General features: G+C 46.0%; 1 protein-coding gene across 1 annotated transcript; it reads left to right on the top strand.

Annotated features, from left to right (window-relative positions):
* The first annotated feature begins 931 nt into the window (after nucleotides 1–931).
* On the top strand, nucleotides 932–3,153 carry PFDN4 (prefoldin subunit 4). Its single transcript, XM_066330985.1, has 4 exons — nucleotides 932–1,048; nucleotides 1,811–1,918; nucleotides 2,336–2,479; nucleotides 2,731–3,153. Exons 1-4 carry the CDS (start codon nucleotides 1,025–1,027, stop codon nucleotides 2,860–2,862), a joined length of 408 nt encoding a protein of 135 aa, XP_066187082.1. The 5' UTR covers nucleotides 932–1,024; the 3' UTR covers nucleotides 2,863–3,153.
* The last annotated feature ends 15,058 nt before the right edge of the window (nucleotides 3,154–18,211 follow it).

Genomic DNA, 18,211 nt, shown 5'->3' with positions numbered 1-18,211 from the left:
CCATTATCCCATGGATCCCATTTTCCCACGGATCTCGTTATCCCATTACCCCACGGATCCCATTACCCCAGGGATCCCATTATCCCATTATCCCATGATCCCATTACCCCACGGATCCCATTACCCCACGGATCCAATGATCCCATTACCCCACGGATCCCACTATCCCATTTACCCCCCGGATCCCATGATCCCATTACCCCACGGATCCCATTATCCCATTACCTCAGGGATCCCATTACCCCAGGGATCCCACTATCCCATTTATCCCCCGGATCCCATTACCCCATTATCCCATGATCCCATTTACCCCATCCCATTACCCCCCGGATCCCATTACCCCATTACCCCCCGGATCCCATTACCCCATTATCCCATTACCCCATTATCCCATTAGCCCCCGGATCCCATTACCCCATTACCCCATGATCCCATGATCCCATTACCCCATTCCCCCCCGGATCCCATTACCCCACTATCCCATTACCCCATTCCCCCCCGGATCCCATTACCCCACTATGCCATTACCCCATTACCCCCCCGGATCCCATGATCCCATGATCCCATGACCCCACTATCCCACCACCCCCCGGATCCCATTACCCCATTACCCCCCGGATCCCACTATCCCACTATCCCATGATCCCATCACCCCATTATCCCATTATCCCATCACCCCCCGGATCCCATTACCCCATTACCCCATCACCCCACTATCCCACTATCCCATCACCCCCCGATCCCGTCCCGTCCATTCCCGTCCCCTGGCGCCCCCTGGCGGAGCAGCGCCGCCGCCCGTCTCGGGCCGTACCAATGGCCGCGGGGGTGTCCTCACCGCTGCCCTGAGCCGGGACATCCCGCCGCGCCCACAGCGGGCCGAATACAGCTCATCCCCGATTTCCACAGGCTTACGGCCGCTTCCTGCAGCTTCTCCTCGCCTTTTTTCGTCTTCTTCCGATGCCCGCTGCTCCTCCCCTGCGCGGCGGCCGATGGTGCAGCCCCGCGGGGAGGCTTCGGCGACAACATGGCGGCCACCATGAAGAAGGCGGTGAGTCCGGAACGGGCCTGAGGGGGTCATTTATTCTTTTTGTCGAGGATTCGGTCTCTCCCGGGGAGGTTCCAGCCCTCTGGGCCTCAGGGCCCGCCGCCACCCGCAGCTCCGTGGCCGCTGGGCTCGGCTCTGTCCCGGCGCTGGTGCCGCGGCCTTGCGGAGGGCAGGGGCACGGCGGGTGTGTGGAACAATGTATTCTCTCAGAGGGTGTTAGCTATGGAATCATCATCACGGCTTGGGTTGGAAAGGAGTTTAAAATTCATCTCGTTTCATCATTCCCCTTGCCGTGGCAGGGCCACGTTCCAGTATCCGGGCTGATCCAGGCCCTGTCCAGCCTGGCCCCAGGGCTCCGGGGGCAGCCGCGGCTTCTCTGGGGAACTGCCAGAGCCTCACAGCCTCACAGGGAACAATTCCTGCCCCAGATCCATCTAACCCTCCTCCTGTCAGTGTGAAGCCTGTATTTGCTCTATATGTCACTAACTGCGGCTGTTAATAGCCTCTCTCCAGAGCAAACTCAGAGCAGGGTTCAGCCTCAATGGCAAGGACCCTTTGGCTTTAGGCAGGACAATGTTTTAATTGAGTGTTACCCAGCTAAACATGAGTATTTCTGATCTCCTTGAAGAGGCACGTTGAGCAGTCAGCAGGATGTGGTGACTGTCAGATTTTTTTTTCCAGACACTTTGTAGGAGTATCCTTGCAGTGAGACTCAAGTGAATGTAAGAAACTTGAAATCCTCCTTTTGACCTCTCCTCCTCGCAGGCTGCAGAAGATGTCAATGTCACCTTCGAAGATCAGCAGAAAATTAACAAGTTTGCCAGAAATACCAGCAGGATCACAGAGCTGAAAGAAGAAATAGAAGTGAAAAAGGTATATTTGCTTCAGAGCTCATTAACTTTTCGTTGGCCTGAATTAATTTTCAGCTGGAAGGTGGAAAATGAGCAGGAGTGAGTTGCTGTGAGTTTAAGTAATACTTGGGTCTTGAGATGAGGTTTCTGAACTTACTGCTTTGGAAATAGAGAATGTTAAAAGTAGATCAGGTATTAGTGACATTTAAATCTGCTGTATTGCCCTTGCCTGGACAGTTAATTAGTTTGTTAATGATAGATAATGAGTGCTGACTAGGAGTTTCCACTGGATTGAATTGCTGAATCCCAGATTTCTTGGATATCCTGGTGGTGGGTGGGATTTTTTTTTCCCCAAATCCATTCTCTCTGAGTTTCTTATCCAGCTGAGTCCAATGAAAAGCTTTTACAAAGGAGCCTCTTCTTGTGTCTTTGCAAACAGAAACAGCTCCAGAACCTGGAGGATGCCTGTGATGACATCATGCTGCTGGATGATGCTGATTCCCACATGATTCCCTACCAGATTGGGGATGTCTTCATCAGTCACTCCCTGGAGGAGACACAGGAGATGCTGGAGGAGGCAAAGGTTTGTCTGGAGCTGCTCTCAGTGCTCTGGGCACTGGCCTGGGGCTGATCTGGGCATCCTTTGGAGCTCCCACAGCCTAAAATTCACATTGGATTTAGGATTTGAGTGGTCCAAAGTCACAAATCCTGCAGCCAGACCTGGGGATAAGTTGGAAAAGAGGCAGCTCTTTGTGGGTTCTGTGTTGCTGTCGGACCTGGCTCAGTTTATTGTACAGAATTGGTTGATTTTTATTTGTTATTTCTCTTTTTCAGAGGAGTTTACAAGAGGAAATCGAAGCGTTGGAATCCCGAGTGGAGTCGATCCAGAGGGTCTTGTCTGACCTCAAAGTTCAGCTCTATGCAAAGTTTGGAAATAACATAAATCTGGAGGCTGAGGACAGTTAAAGCTTTTCTAAACACAACACCCAACTCTTCCTTAGGTTATTAAATGTTTTGATAACATTGCTGCAGTTACATTCAAGAAAAGGAAATCCATCCCTTTCTTTTTATCGGTTTGATTTTTTTTCTTTTTTTTTTTTACTTTCCTGTAAAGTTCTGTATATTTAATAAGAACTTTCTTATTTTGGTTATTGCAGTTATTTATTTATTCAGGAAAACTCTGACTTCACACCGTTGGTAAAGCATCAAGATTGGAATATTTGCATTGTTAATTAAGGCAATAAAGGCAGGCATGTATTAGGAGTTTCCTGGGGTTTGTTTTCCACTCATGAAAAGGTTTAAAGCAAATGGAAAGAAGGAATTTTGGATAAAAGGGGACATGATGAAGGAGTAATGCTGTTCAGGTGTTTTTAAGAGCCCTCCTGGAGCTCCTAAAGTCATCCTCTGTGTTTCACCCTTAGCTCTGGTGTCAGGAATTTGCCAGGGGACAAACAAGGGCTCTTAAAAACACACTTGGGTAGTGAGGAAAAGCTTTTGGAAGCCCCATCTTCATTCATTTACTGCTTTATATTTGGGGATCCCCAAAAATGCTGCAAGTCACAGTGGTGAGTCTCAATCCCTGATTTCCCTGAACAGTTCCTAAACCCATATCTATGCAGCCAGTTGATGCCACAGTTGTTTATTGGTTTTGTTGCAGTGTCGGCATCAATCTGTAATCTGTGCCTCCATCACTAGGAGGAGCTGAACGTGATTTTAAAACGTCTTAATTGGCTAAATTTGTCTTTAAAACCAAAGAAAATACAAAACCAGGGTTGTTTTTTTTCCGGGTGAAAACTGCTGGAGTTTGACCCTGAACGAGGAGCACCCAGCAGATGGCATCAAAGATCTGAGAATCCCAAATTTGGGCCAGGCTGGCAGTGCCACTGCTGCTTGGAGTGAAGGAGCTTTGGCTGCAGGGATCCTGGGGGCTTTAATTGGAGGGTGATTTAATTGGTTCCAAAGTCACTGCTGTGCCGAGCATTTCACAGCCCTGCAGGAATTTCAGATGATTGTCACCTCCAGCCAGGCCACAGTGTGCATATGGCATCACTGGAGGGGGGAAAAGAAAGGCTTTTGGAATGGTTTGGGTTGGAAAGGACCTTAAAGATGATTTATTTCCAACCCTCCTGCCATGGCAGGGTGGGGAGGGTTTGCTGCTCTTTGACCCTAAAACTGGGATGGGCCAATAAATCATAAGCACATAAATCCAGTGCTGGTGTTCAGGGGAGGTTGCTCAGTGCCACAAATCTGATTTTTTTTTTTCTCCCGTCAGGGTTTTTATGTGTGTGATGCATTTCTCCTGTTGGCTTAATCCTTGCCACAAAAACCCGAGGGCATTTTTGCCCCTGGGATGTCCAATTTTCCTCCTGTGCTCTGGCCAGTTTTGTTTGCACAGTCACTACAGCTCCGAGTTTGTCAGCTCAGCCCCTGAATTTCTGTGCTTTGCAGAGCTCCTGTGCCAAGCTATCATTTGGTATTTTTATATGTGTAAAGCAGAACGTGCAGAAAACACATTTTTTTCTTTTTTTTTTTATTCTGGAGTTGTCATTGTAGAAGTGACTTTGCAGATGGTGCATCAGCTGCTTAGAAGTATTTGACAGCATCCTGCTTTTGCCTTTTAATAACCTTTCTGTCAGGAAGATTGGCAATTTGCTTTTGAGTTGGCACTTACTCTGTTCAGCACCCCGTGTTCTAAGGAGTTTTTATTTTTGGTAGATTGGAATCTGTTATCTCTAATAATGTTTCTTTTACCTGAACAAGAGAAATGCACCAAACCTTGGTTGCTTTGTTCACATCTCAATAATCATTTAGGTGCATTTGGCAATATAAATGTTTAAATATTTCAATATCCTGGTCAGAATGGCAAGAGTTTGTTGTCATTCTCTGTGTTGGTGGAGGTGAAATGTGTCCCAAAGTGCTGCTCTTTAATCTCAGGGCTTTCAGGGTGCTGGGCTGAGCATCCCTGACTGATGGAATCACCTCTTCAGCTGTATTTTTGTCTTAAAACACGATTTCACTTTTGTTGTGCAAGCCACAGAGTCCCTCATGGCTGGTTTTTCACTTGGCTGCAGCAATAAAAGCAGTAAAACACAGGTGGAATTCAGCTCATTTTGGGGCCTGCTCCCAAGGAGATGCCAGGTTTTTAAATCTTGATAAACCTCCGGCAAACACGGTGGGATTCAATTCCTGCCTTTAAGGTTTGTTTGGGATTCTCTGTCTCTGGGACAGAAATGTTCCCCCCAGGATGACAACCTTTATTATAAAGTGGAACCTTTATTAATCCCCATTTTGTCGAGCAGATCTGGGATCCCTTTACACTCCCCAGTACCAATGTGGTGGGTAATTATTCAGTAATTACAGGAAATGGTGTGTAGCTGAAGCACTGATAATTTTGTGGTAGTAAAATCACATCCAAGGGCAGGAAGAGACTGAAATCTGAATACTGAAGGCACATTTTCTGTAGGAGCAGCAGAACTGAGCAGTTTGGTTTGCATGAGTCAGTGGTTCAGATAATTTATCTAATGTTATTCTAATAGTCTGATTCACGAGAGAGGAAAAGAAATATGAATATATATATATAGGCATAATAAAGCCTGACAGAAATTATTTACAACCAACTTTGTCTTTATTTAGATTGCATGAGTCACGCAGAAAACCAAATTATTTTGTAATTTAACTTTAGCTGCTGGTGGGGCTGCACAGACACCAAACACAGGCCAGGGAGGATTCCCCCAGCAGGAGATATGGAGCAGGTTTGCACTAAGGGGAATTTCATCCAGTTGATAAAAGGTGGAATAAAAAACTGGAATAAAAAAAATTACAAACATGAGGAGAAAAGGAGTTCTCAGACTCCAGGCAAGGCCAGGACTGCTCCCAGCTGTTCCTTTAAGGAAAAACTCCTGTTGGGTTTCTCAGCAAAGTGAGGAAAAACCTGGTTCAGCAGAGTTTGAGAGTCTGACAAGTTTTACCCTTTAAGCACAGAACAGAATTCCATCAAATCATCACTTTTGGGTGTTTTTTCCTGCCTTTTCTGTGACACACCAGACTTACATTGCACAGCTTTGGGGGTTTTTTAAATTCTTTTTACAGTTTAAATCTCTGCTGCCTCTTGGGCTTCTGGGATAAATCTGAATTTAACCAAGCTCCTTTTGTAAGGCCTGGCCTTTGACCAACAACCTCCAGCACACAAATATACATTTATTTATGAGACAAAACCTGGCTGCCTTTGGCTACAACCAACTCAGAGGAAAATTATTAATCCCAACACACGTGGCCAAGGAACTGCTGGTAACTCCAGCACTGCTTTTTATTAGCACTTGGGGGGAAAATAATAAAACTTTCAGTTCCATCGCTGTTGTGGAAGCACTTTCCCCCCACCCTCCAGTTTTTAATCTTGCTGTTAAAAGTTCAGCCAGCAGAGCTTTGGTGTGCTTCTGAAAACATCTCCCAGCACCAATGTTGAACATCTCAGGGATCAAAGAGCCTCTGGGAAAGGGTTTAAAACTAAAGCTTGTCTCAGTTTGTAGATGTTCAGGTGGTTTTCATGTGTGTGCTGCCTGAAACAAATAACTGTGGCCATTTCAGCTCTTGCAGAGTCATGGGTGAGCTGGAGATGTTCAGGATGGCATTTACAGGAGTTAACTCTGCAGAAAACGCTGCTCCAACACCTGTGCAGACAAATAGAAATATTAAAAATTACTATTTAAAAATGGAAATATGAAAGGTCACTATTTTTGTCTAAAGGAACAAAATGGACTTCACTGGAGAAGAGTTTTGGTCCTAGTGACACGTTTTATTGCAGTCACGATACTTAAATTTGAGACAAGTGGTAGGAAAATCAACCGCAGAGTTTATTTTAACTCCTCATTTATCTGTTAATTTGACAGGTCTGCAGTTGAAGAATATATTTCTAAATATCTAAATGCAAATCTGTGTTTTCATCTACTGCCTGAAAACCCCGAAGGCGACACACAGGGTGCAGAGTGTGGGATCCTCACCGCCCCTGGAGCTTGGGCTGGGGTTTTATCTGGGTTTTTATCTCTCACCAGGGCTGTGTGAGCACTGAATGCACACTGAGCCTTGGCTGCCTGATTTATCTGCAGCTCCTGAGTGCCAGAGCTGGGCCCAGATTGATCAAAGTGGCAATAGAGAGAGAGAAAAGGGCTGGGCTGCAATCAGGGCTGCAGCTCCGGGCTGCTCACACGCCCAAATCAAACCTGTTCCACGCCTAAGCCAAGGCAAAGCAACAGTTAAATATTTATAAATGAAGAAAAACCACCACGGGTTCCTCTGGGCAACCTCCTCACCCTCAGAGGGAGGAATTTCTTCCCAAGATCCCATTTAACCTCCTCTCTGTCAGTTTGTCCATTGATTTGCTGAGGAGTGCCCCACCAAAACGAGAACATTCACAAAAAATAAACCATGAGGCTGCTGCTGAGCTCGACTTTAAACCGAGGCCTTTATCCCTGGCATTTTGTACCCCAGGCTGGCATTAGTCATTGGAACTCACAGGGAAATCTCTGCTGTTTGGAAATACATCATTGGAGGGTGTTCTCTTGCACAAAGAGCTGTCAAAGAGCATTAGCACAGCCTGTCCAGATTTTGTGGTTTGTTGTTTTTTTTTCAAGATATAAAGCTTGGAGCAATATGGCATCAGTCTGTAGATGAAATTAAAGGTTGCAAAGTAGATACTTTATCTGATTTTCTATACAAGAAGAAACAGATTTGCTACTGATAATTCTCAGGGCTCTGGAGAGATTTCATCTGCTCATCACGCCATGGATTGAAGAGGAAGTTTTCCCTTAAATCGTTGTTAAAAAGCACATCAGCATTCCAGGCAGCTGAAAGCACGAGGATCATTCCAGCTCTTCCCTGGGCTGGTGGATGTGCAGCGCAGGACGAGCTGAGATTTCCAAATCCGATGGCATTTGGTGAACTGGAAGAGGGAAATGTCAGCAGGGCAGAGGCACAGCAGAGCTGGGAATTCCTGACAGCAATTCCCCACAGGAATTCCTGCTGGGAGCAGAGCAAAGGCTCTGCCAACCCCCGGGGCAGAGGTTCCAGGACTCCGGTGGAAAACAAGGAATGCCATTCCCAGTGGGCACACCCTGGGGGTGATTCATGCCACTGATCCCACAGAGAAAAGGTCAAACCCACCTTCATTTATCACTCCAGTTTCCCCCTGCACACTCAGGTTGGGGTTGGGGGCAGTTAAAGCAGAGCAGGAATTGATTTTCTGGGTGCAGAATTCTGCTGGACAAAAAAGCAAATTCCCACTGTCACACACGGGCTTGGATTGTGCCCTTCATCCTCCTTTTGGGCAGCCTCCATGCCTTTGGGTTATTTAGAAAAAGCTTTGGTAGTTTTGCTGACCGAATTGCTTTCCAGTGAGAAAATGCCAACTTTTCCTGGAGAAGGAGAATGTATTTTTCGCCCAGTGCTCAGTTATGAAGGCAGAGTTTCATATTTCAGATGTTACACGGCCACCAAAAGATCTCCACTGGAGGAAGAAGTGTCAGTAACAAATGGTTCCCTGCAGTAAGAATCATTCTATTGCCTGTGGACTGTTTTAAAATCTGATTTTGACTTTTCTGGAAATAATTGTGCTGCAGGAGATCAGGCACCGAGGCAGGAATGGCAGTTCTGACACCTCAGCATCACCAGAACACTCCTGACTATCCCAGCTCCCACTTCCAGTTCATTATTTCACCAACGGTGTCACCTTTATTTCCTTGGGGACTGAAGTGATTTAGCAAGTTCATTGACACTCTTGAAATGCTGTGTTCAGAGAATCTGCAGATAGGATGGATTTTCTGTTTGCTGCTTTAATTATCAAGTTTAAAAATCTGTCTTTTCCTTCAAACACAGAACTTCTTGTGTTTGGTATGCAGGGCTTTAAAAAAACCTCAGCCAGCTACAGAAAAATCTGAATCCAGAGCTGGATTATTTTCATTTTTAGTGTTTGAGTTCAGTTGATGGCAGTGTGTCCATCGCAGATAAACAGATAAATATGCAGATAATCAGCTCCAGTAAGCTCAGAGCATTCAGCAGCACAAAGCTGGTGTTTCCAGGGATCTCATTTCACCATTTAACATTTTCTGCAAACCAGGAAACTGCTCCTGTCCTCTCCCTTTGCTCTTTGAGTTGCTCTGCTGTCTTTGCCCACTGCACTTTCCCCATCCAACTTCCCTGAGCCACTCCATAATTGAGCTGATGAAATGTGCAATTAAAGCTTAAGCACTATTAGCACGAGGGATTTGGAAATTAGGGGTGAGGCTGTCCCACTGACATCAACCTCCAACAGTAGCAGCGCAGGGACACAAACGTGACTTTCCTCTTGCCATGCAAATTCCTCACAGCGAAGAAGCACCAGGAACCCCCTTGAACCAGCCCTGGAATGGGTTTATCCACAGTAATTTCTGGAATTATGTCCGTGCTGACAGCACACAAATGGCACAGAGCAAATTATATTATTTTAACTTGTTTATCAACTTGTCATCGCTGCCCTTTTCTCTTATTTTTTTTTTCCCCCTCCCCAGTACAGCGGTGTAAATCTGACTCATGCAGAGAAAAGTCACAAAGATGCACTGGCCTGTGTGGATTCCCAGCAAGATTATTATGAGAAATACATTAATTTGTCTGTACGGAGAGGATTTAAAGGTTGTTGCATTCATTTGTTCCCAGAGCCTGAGCACTTAATCACACAGACTCGCTGCAGCAAGAAAATTATCTCTTCTTCTCAACTCCATTAACGGCACTTTTACAGAGTCCTGAAAAATATCAATATTGGAGGATGTTAATGGAAATGACACCTGTAGCTGAGGTATTGGCGCCAGGAAACGTGATTAAGTGCCCTGTTAATTAACTCCTTTGCTCTGGTGCTGGCAAAAGTGGAATAATTTTTTAAAAGGTAGCTGAACTGCCTAGAAAAGGGCACTGCTCAGATCTGGAGGAACGTGGGGGTTTTACCTGGAGAATTTCGCCTGCTTCTGATTTAAAACACTTCCCCTCAGTTGCACACGTGATTTCCAAGACCTCAGCAGAGATATAAAGCTGGAAAATCAGTCACAGCACCTGCTTCACTGCCTGCTTATATCCTTTGGCTGAAATACCTGAAATACTGTAAGGATCATTTTAAAACGTCCCATTGCTCCCTATATAAAAATATCTAAGATGATGATTTACTCTCAAAAATGAGATTGATACCATCAGGATTCCTCTTTTACTGCTCCTCCTCTGGCCCTGGCAGGTTGCAGAGCTGGGGACAATGACACTCATCATTGTGTGTAACTCGTTATTGGGTATAAATCATCCCAGATTTTCCACTGGATTTTCTGCCCAAGCTCTGTCCGTGTGTTTCAGAGTGTTATAACCTCCCTGAAGAGACACAGGCGTTTTTCCTGTATTAAAACAGAAAAAAAAAAAGCACTTTTTGGTTCAGGATATCAGAGCCAGCAGCGTTGTGAGTTGTACCTTTCAGAATAGCAATTTGTTGGCTATTTAACAGGGGAATATTAATTCCTGTTAGGGGTTTTTTTATTATTTTTTGAGCAGTTTTCACTGACAGGAGCGCTCTAATAGCAGCAGTTGTAAAGAATTATCAGCCCAGCTCCGAGCACTCTTCCCAAACACGACATGAGCTCGCCTCTGGCTGCCCTCATTTGCATCCTGCAGCTGTTAATGAGTTAATGATCGCTGCGGTTTAATGAACAGGGCACCAGTGAAGAGACAGGGCAGTGGATGGCAGTTCATGAAGCCACTGAGTGAAGGCTTTAATTACCCCGTCTCCAGGTCATTAGCTGCATAATTACCTGTGCGAGCTGATCATTAATTATCCTCCCATGGCACTGATGAGTTTGGGGTTGGTTTGGATCGGGAAAAAAACCTCTGAGATCCTTCCCATGAGCAGCTCAAGGCTGGAGCAGAGATTGAGAACACTTTGAGTGTCTTCCTTCACCCCTCATGCTGCTGCACGTTGGGTTTAATGATGATTTTCCGGCCTGACTTTCAATGAACTTTGCTGCAGGTGGACAGGGAACGCTCCAAATGTCTGTAAGGCAAAAAGAATCCGGCAAGGAGCGTTTCATTTTTCATCAAGGAGCTGCCGAGTGCTCTGACACTTTCTAGAGGCTGATCCTGGTTGTGTTGTCCTTGAACTCTCAAAATCACGTGTAAACCATAATCCCTGATCGCTTTGGAGAGGATTTTTTGGCAACTGTAAGACACTTCTAAAATAAATGGAGTTTATTTCAGCTGCTCTGAAAAAGGGTGGCTTTAAAATGTGCACGGGGTAATTTTATTTTTTTTTTTTTTTCTGAGAGGTTGCAAACCTGTTTAATCCATTTTCCCCTGCACTTTACACGTGTAATTGCACTCGGTTTGAGTGAATGCACAGATCAAAGGAGCTGACAGCTCACACAACAAATCCTGTTTGCTCCTAATAGAGCTGCAGGGCTGAGCATTTGCATGAGACAAATCCGGGGAAATTTTAAATATCTGAAGTTACACAGCACTCAAGTGGTATCAATCTCGTTTCTAACAGATAATCATCATCTCAAGTATTTTTATATGGGGAGCGATGGGATATTTTTAAATTATCCCGATAATATGTCAGATTTTTCAGCCAAAGGAAATAAATAGGCCGTGAAGCAGGTGCTGTGACTGATTTTGCAGTTTTACATCTCTGCTGGGGTCATGAAAATCAGGTGTGCAACTGAAGTCTTTAAAGTTGGAACCAGGTAAAACTGTTACCTGGTAAAACCAGGTAAATCAGGTCACAGGCCTGAAAGGTAAAGAAATAGTGACATCTCCAAATTCCATCTGACCTACACAGGACAAGAACAATGATTTTCAGCACTGAGTAACAACCCCCTGAGCAGTTTCCACAGGGGCTGAGGTTCATCCTTGGTGTGTGCTGAACACAGAACACGGGATGCTGAGGAATTGCTTTATTCCCTGTTCTGCCCTTCTGTTTCCCATTCTCCTGCATTTACCTCCAAAAGCAATAATTAAGCTAACGAACCTCTCTGCCTATTGCCTGTCTGACAGGGAAATCACTTTCAGACCCTTGCAGAAGTGAGCACAGGGGTTGCTCAGCTGGCTCCCAGCTTGGATCTCAGCTGTGCCTCACTTTTAAACACCACTAGGAAAAAACTCTTTGACACGTGGAATATTCGAGTTGTGACCCGATGAGGAGAAGCAGCAAAGCAAAGACAAGGTGCAGTCTGGATGCATTTACTGCCAGGGCTAAGCTACTTTTCAGCAGCCCTCATTTCCCAGAGAACAGCTGGTTGAAGTCCCTGAGCCAGCTGCTGATGAATAAATGCAAAATCAGGGGTGAGGATTGAAATAGGTGTTAGGCACCCTTCAGAATTCCACAGGGCAATTCCAGCCTCAGGGAAGGGATTTTTCTCCCAGGCTGGAATGCTCACAGCCTCGAGTTTTGGGGTGTTATGAAGCTGGGTCTTCAAAACGAGGTGAGGGAAGCAATGAAAAGACAGAGCAGAGGAGTTGGGAACTTGGTTTTGCAGCAAGAACTTGAGGCTCAGATGTTATTTCCAAAACTAACCCCGGAGCTTGTTGTCCCCATAAATTCCCATCTTCCCATTCCCTTGTGCATTGAAAATCCTGTTGTTGGTTAAACAGCTAATTAATTAATACAGGAGATAAATTAATAAAGGGCTGGCCTTCTCCAGCCCTCCAGGTCCAGGGATTTGCTGTCAAAAAGGCAATTTCCAGCCTGATTGCTCCCCTCAGTGTGAGAAACTCCTTTGCAGCCCCACAAATCCTCCTGGTTTTTGTTCAGGATGTCCCTGACCACATTTACACCCTGCCCCATCCCCGAAGGGCAGCACACAGGGCAACATCCCCACTCAAATATCGCAAATATCTAAAATCCATGAGAGAAAGGGCTGTTTGTGGGGCTGGGGGAGGATCAGAGGCACATCCACCTCAAACAGCTCATTCTTCACCTCAGCCTCTTGCTCTCTGGTGCTGCCTGCCCATCCTGGGAGGGCAATTCTCTGGGTTTGAGCCCATTGCACCTTTGGAGCAGCGCTTCTGAGAACATTCCTCTCGATTCAGCCTTTAACATTTGATTAAACTGCTCCCACTTCCTCAGCTCGCTGCGTGTGAGATGCTGGCTGGTTAGCAAAAAACACCAAAATTGGATTAACAGAATGCTACATCCATTTTTTTTTTTCTCGAACTTCTGGGTCAAATTTAATCAGCTTACAAGTCAAAGAACGCTTTCTGCAGTAAACACAGCTGGGATCCAGAGTGGAGCTGTTGGGGCAGGAGAAAAGGCTCATGCAGTCGAATTGTCAGCTAAATTCTCCTTTCAGGCTCTTTCTCGCTGCTTTGGTGACCCTTGGGAGAAAGAGGGAATTTTTAATTTCAGCAGGCCAGGCTGCCCAGGCCCCAGGTAAAAAATTTTTTGGGGAAAAAAAACTTTTTGAGGGAAAAACCGATTTTTGTCAAATATTGACGACATATAATACATTATTCTTCAGGGATGTATGTTTTTTTTTTCTCTCCAATTGTTTGTAAAGCAGTGAATTGTACAGCATGTTCTGAATATTAGAAAGCATTTCCTTGCTTGGTCAGGAGCCAGTAATAAAGGAAATTATAATGAGCTAATTTCAATTCCAAATGAACTCGTTCCTGTGCTGGCTGCTGAAAATGCATGAGCCACTGGCACGAGCAACTTGGATTCTCTCTTTTTCTTCCTGCAAGCCCACAGGAAAAAACCATCCAGGCTGGAATAGTTCAAAATGAACAGGCTGGAGAAGAAAATTCATTAACACCTGTTACAGTATTGGCGTTGTCTGGCCTGGTTTTGAACTCCTGATTCACCCAGAATGCTGCAATAAAAGGTTTATAGGCACGAGAGCAGGAGTGTGGTGCCTTGGGCTGTTTAAAATCCATCAGGGGTAAAGGATGAGGAAAATCCTGCCCTGTGCCAGCCTGGGCTGGGGGCTCTGTTCTGGTCAGGTCACACACTGGACAAATGCAAAAATCACTTTGTCAGCTCAGTTTGTCTCTGATTCAGGTCTGACACACCAGAAAGGAGCAGAAAGGTGCTTAAACCTTTGAATTCCTCCCTCTAAAAAAAACATCATTTGGGGTAGTGGTAGCTGATCCTTTTTAAATTGAAGTCCCTGAAGGAGCTCTTAAAAACCCACAAAATATCCCCCTGCTCCTGTCACAAAATTGCCAAGATCGAGGTAAAAAGATACCGACTCTGTTTTCTGCTCCCCTGTTTCCAAAGTGCTTCAAAGGATTTTTCTGTATCAGTATTCAGTGCTGCAACACAGACTTTAAATGCTTCGAGTTCTTAAAAGAGCTTCTTTTATCTTTGTTTTTTTAGTTTGGGGAGTCTTGTGGCAATCAAAACGTGGATCTGCTGAAATCTCTGGCAGCACAGCCTGGTGAGTGTCAGCAAGGCTGTTCTCTGTGGGACAAAAAAGTGACTGGAGCTGGTTAAATTGGGATGCAATTCCATGCAATAATCAAATGTAAAATATTCTGGCGGAAGGTGTCCCTGCTCATGGCAGGGGGTTGGAACTGGATGGTCTTTAAGACCCCTTCCAACTCAAATTCTATTATTTTGAGGATTTTTTTCCTAAGCTAAAACTCCCCCAGAATCCTCTTCCTGCTCCTTCCCTCAGTGCTGTCCTTCCCAACCTGCCCTCCCCATTTCCTCTACATGCTTTTAAACAGACACCAAATATTAATTTTTGAGAGCGTTCAAACCCCAAACTCACTCGTCCCAAACAGCTCCAGGTTCTCGTGCTAAAGCTGAGACAAAACTGATGATGAACCAGCCAAGCCAATGACTGGAAATGTGATTTTTGAGTCAGCAGCCTCAGTTTCCTACGCTCAGAGAGGAAAATAAATCGACCTTTCTACCTGCCAGACCCCGGGGCTGATGTGCCCTGCTGGAAACACAAACCTGGGCTGAAAATCCCTTTTTGTTTTGCCTCAGCGTTTCAGATGGCCGGGGAAGTGCCCCAGGCTCCTCCTGCCTCATCCCGTTATTCCCCAGCACTGGGAATGTTGTCTCCAAATAAATTCCTCACTGTGGGGTGAGCTGAGATGACAGCTGGAGCTGGGCTTTGTGCTGGGGGGGATTGGGAATTTGAATTGTGTCCTGGAGGTAACTGGGAATCTGGGCTTTATCCTGGGAGTAAAAGCTGACTGGGAATCTGAGTTTTATTCCGGGGTTGATTGGGAATCTGGGCTTTGTCCTGGAGGTGACTGGGAATCTGAGTTTTATCTTGGGGCTGATTGGGAATTTGGGTTTTATCCTGGGGATGACCGTGGATTTGGGTTTTGTCCTGGGAATGAAAGCTGGCTGAGAATTTGGGGTTTGTGCTGGAGGTAACTGGGAATCTTGGCCTTATCCTGGGTATGATTGGGAATCTGGCCTTTATCCTGGGAGTGAAAGCTGGCTGGAAATTTGGGCTTTATCCTGGGAATCTGCTGGGACACAGCAGGAACCTGTCCCTGGGCACTGCTGGGATGGGTCAGGGTTAGGTCCCATCCTGCTGTCCCTGATCCCACTCCCTGGCTGTGGAAGAGGCAGAGAGGGAAGAAGCTGAGGGATGTCTGTGCTTCTGTCGCTTCTCTCTTCTTTTTAAGATTAATTTTTTAAAGAATCAAATTCTGCCAGAGTTGGAGGGGAAATTCAGGCAAAAAGCAGCAGAAAGAAAAATTCCCGTTGGCAGCACACGCCCAGAGCAATCCAGAACACCCTGAGGATGCTCTGGCACCCCAGGCTGGATTCAAATATCACTTCTGGTCTAAAACAGAAAGCAAAGCAATTAACCTGCAAAATGAACTGCTGGGGTTATTCAGTGGAGCAATCCAGAACTCCCAGAGGTGAGGATTCCACACCCCGCTGTCGCCCTGATCTTTTTCAGCCTTCTGATGTTTGCATTTTTTGTAGTAGAGTTTTTCCACAGATTTTTATATAAACAGAGTGATGTTATTGCAAACTGTTTTCTTGTTTATCGTTCCTCTCTTGAGGAGGGACAACTGATGGACTTCTAGTTTGACCAGCGGGGTTGGAGAGGTGGAAACTTCATTTGTCCAGTCCCTGGTCATTGTCCAAAATCTCTATAAACCAAAGTAAGAAAATAAACTTCCCTCTTTTTGCCCTGATGACCTGTCTGCCTGTGAATCATTTATTTCGTGTCCTATAGAGACACTCTGCTCCATCTCCAGCTGATCCCAGCAAAACTTTCTGGAAAGTTTGGGGTAAGAACACTCTGAAAACATGATTTTACAGCACAGAATGTTTTGGTCAGCTCACTTTCCCTCTCCCCTCTCTTCAAATCTGTGATTTAGGTGTGACAGGCCAACGTGCTGAGGTAAAAACTCCAATTCCAGCTGAAGTGAAGGATTCTTCCCTTTGTTTCTTCTAATTCAACTTAATGGCAAAAATATTTGGTGCGATGTTAAGTTTGGCTTCAGAGTGGTGTCAGGGAAATGGTTTTAATTTTCTCTCTCAGCTTGAAGACTCATAAACACCAGCTGACAGGTGCATCTTCCATCTCCCTGACAGCAAAACTGATCTGTCAAAAATCCCAGTTCATATTCCGAGGGGGAGGAGAAAAGTGATGCCATTCAAATCAGGTTAAATCGCTCAAGTTAAGATTTGGGATTCCTCCCTCTGAATCTCTCAGGTGCCTCGTGAGGGTGTCATTGTGCACGTGGGGTGTCCAGCTCCAGTGAGACTCTGCCCTTTTGTGCCTCCAGGAGGAGTTCAGGGGTTTCTTTGCAGCATCCCTGTCACTGCCCAGCTCTGCCCTGCCTGCCCAGTGCTCCTTTCCTGGGTCCTGCACTGCTGCTTCCGTCACTCCTGCCTTTCCCTCATCCGTGATTTCCATGCATTCCGTGAGCTGGAGATCTCTGATCATTCCTTATTTCTGTTTTAAACGCCCCCAAGTCCAACTCACAGCACTTTCTGCACGCTTTGAAGAGGCTTTTCTGTGCCCAAACCGCTTCTCTGCTGAGCTGGGGATGAAATTCGGGGATTGCAGAGGGCCAAGTGCTGCTGCTGCTATAAATTTCCTGGCCTTGTAAGGCAGCTGAGCGCGGGGTTTGAGCCTGTTGTTAATCACCATAATGGTAAATAAACCCTAATGTTGGGAATGCATTAAAGGCAATGGAAAAACAACGTTGCAGAGGAAAGTGGCGGGTGGTTGCGTTTGCTCATTATCCACTGAATAACCCCAGCAGTTAATGCCTTTGGAGGCTAATTGCTTTGCTTTCTATTTTAGACCAGAAAAGTCATATTTGAATACAAATTGGGCTGCCATGTTTATCGTGGAGGATTTTTTTTTTTTTTTAATGACTAATTAACTTTCTTTCGCATTTAAACCACTAAAGCCAATTGAACTCCGGGCTCACAAGCGCTGCTCTCTGCTTTGGGGAACACATTTAGAATTCCAGCAAGGGATCCCAGATGATCTGAGATGCTTTACTGGCTCTTAGACCCTCACTTCAGATCGCTCAGAAATCAAAGTGATGCCGCAGAAGATTGATTGCTGTGTGACTTGCAGAGTTCTCTGCTGTTTGCAGAGCAAACCGATGAAATACAGACGTGGCTGTGAAATGTTGTTCAGGAGAGATCATTTCAGACTCTCCAGTTAAACCTCTCTATTTGCCACAGTAATTGTTCTTTTACAATAGCAGTGGGGGGTTGGAAAAGAGCAGTTTGGTTTCTGCAGATTGAGTTTTGGGTTGGAGTTTTTTTCCTCTGTAAATCACAGAATCTCGTGGCTTTTGCCTTATCCCCACCTTGTCCCCAGCGCAGAGCTCTGAGGGCCACCTCCAGGAATTCCTGGGACACCTCCAGGGATGTGGATCCAAACCTCCCTGGGCAGTTCCAATCCCTGCCCACCCTTTCCATGGAGAAATTCCTGCTGCTGTCCCCCCTGAGCCTCCCCTGGCCCAGCCTGAGGCCGTTCCCTCTGCTCCTGTCCCTGTTCCTGGGAGCAGATCCCAAATCCCCCCGGCTGTCCCCTCCTGGCAGGGACTTGTGCAGAGCCACCAGGTCCCCCCTGAGCTCCTTTTCTCCAGGCTGAGCCCATTCCAGCTCCCTCAGCCCCTCCTGGGCTCCAGACCCTTCCCCAGCCCTGTTCCCTGCCCTGGACATGTTCCGTGTCCCTTCATGTCCCTCTTGTGAGGGCCAGAAGTGGACACTGTGACCTCCCCAGTGCCCAGCACAGAGGGACAATCCCTGCCCTGCCCCTGCTGCCCACCCTTTAGCCCTGGTTTGTGCCTGAGATGTCTTGGTTTTCTGAAATTC

The sequence above is a fragment of the Sylvia atricapilla genome, chromosome 16, assembly GCF_009819655.1.
Source record: "Sylvia atricapilla isolate bSylAtr1 chromosome 16, bSylAtr1.pri, whole genome shotgun sequence".
In the NCBI taxonomy this organism is placed as follows: Eukaryota; Metazoa; Chordata; class Aves; order Passeriformes; family Sylviidae; genus Sylvia; species Sylvia atricapilla.
Note: the sequence above shows the minus strand (reverse complement) of the source record. Positions and strands in the feature narration are given on the sequence as shown.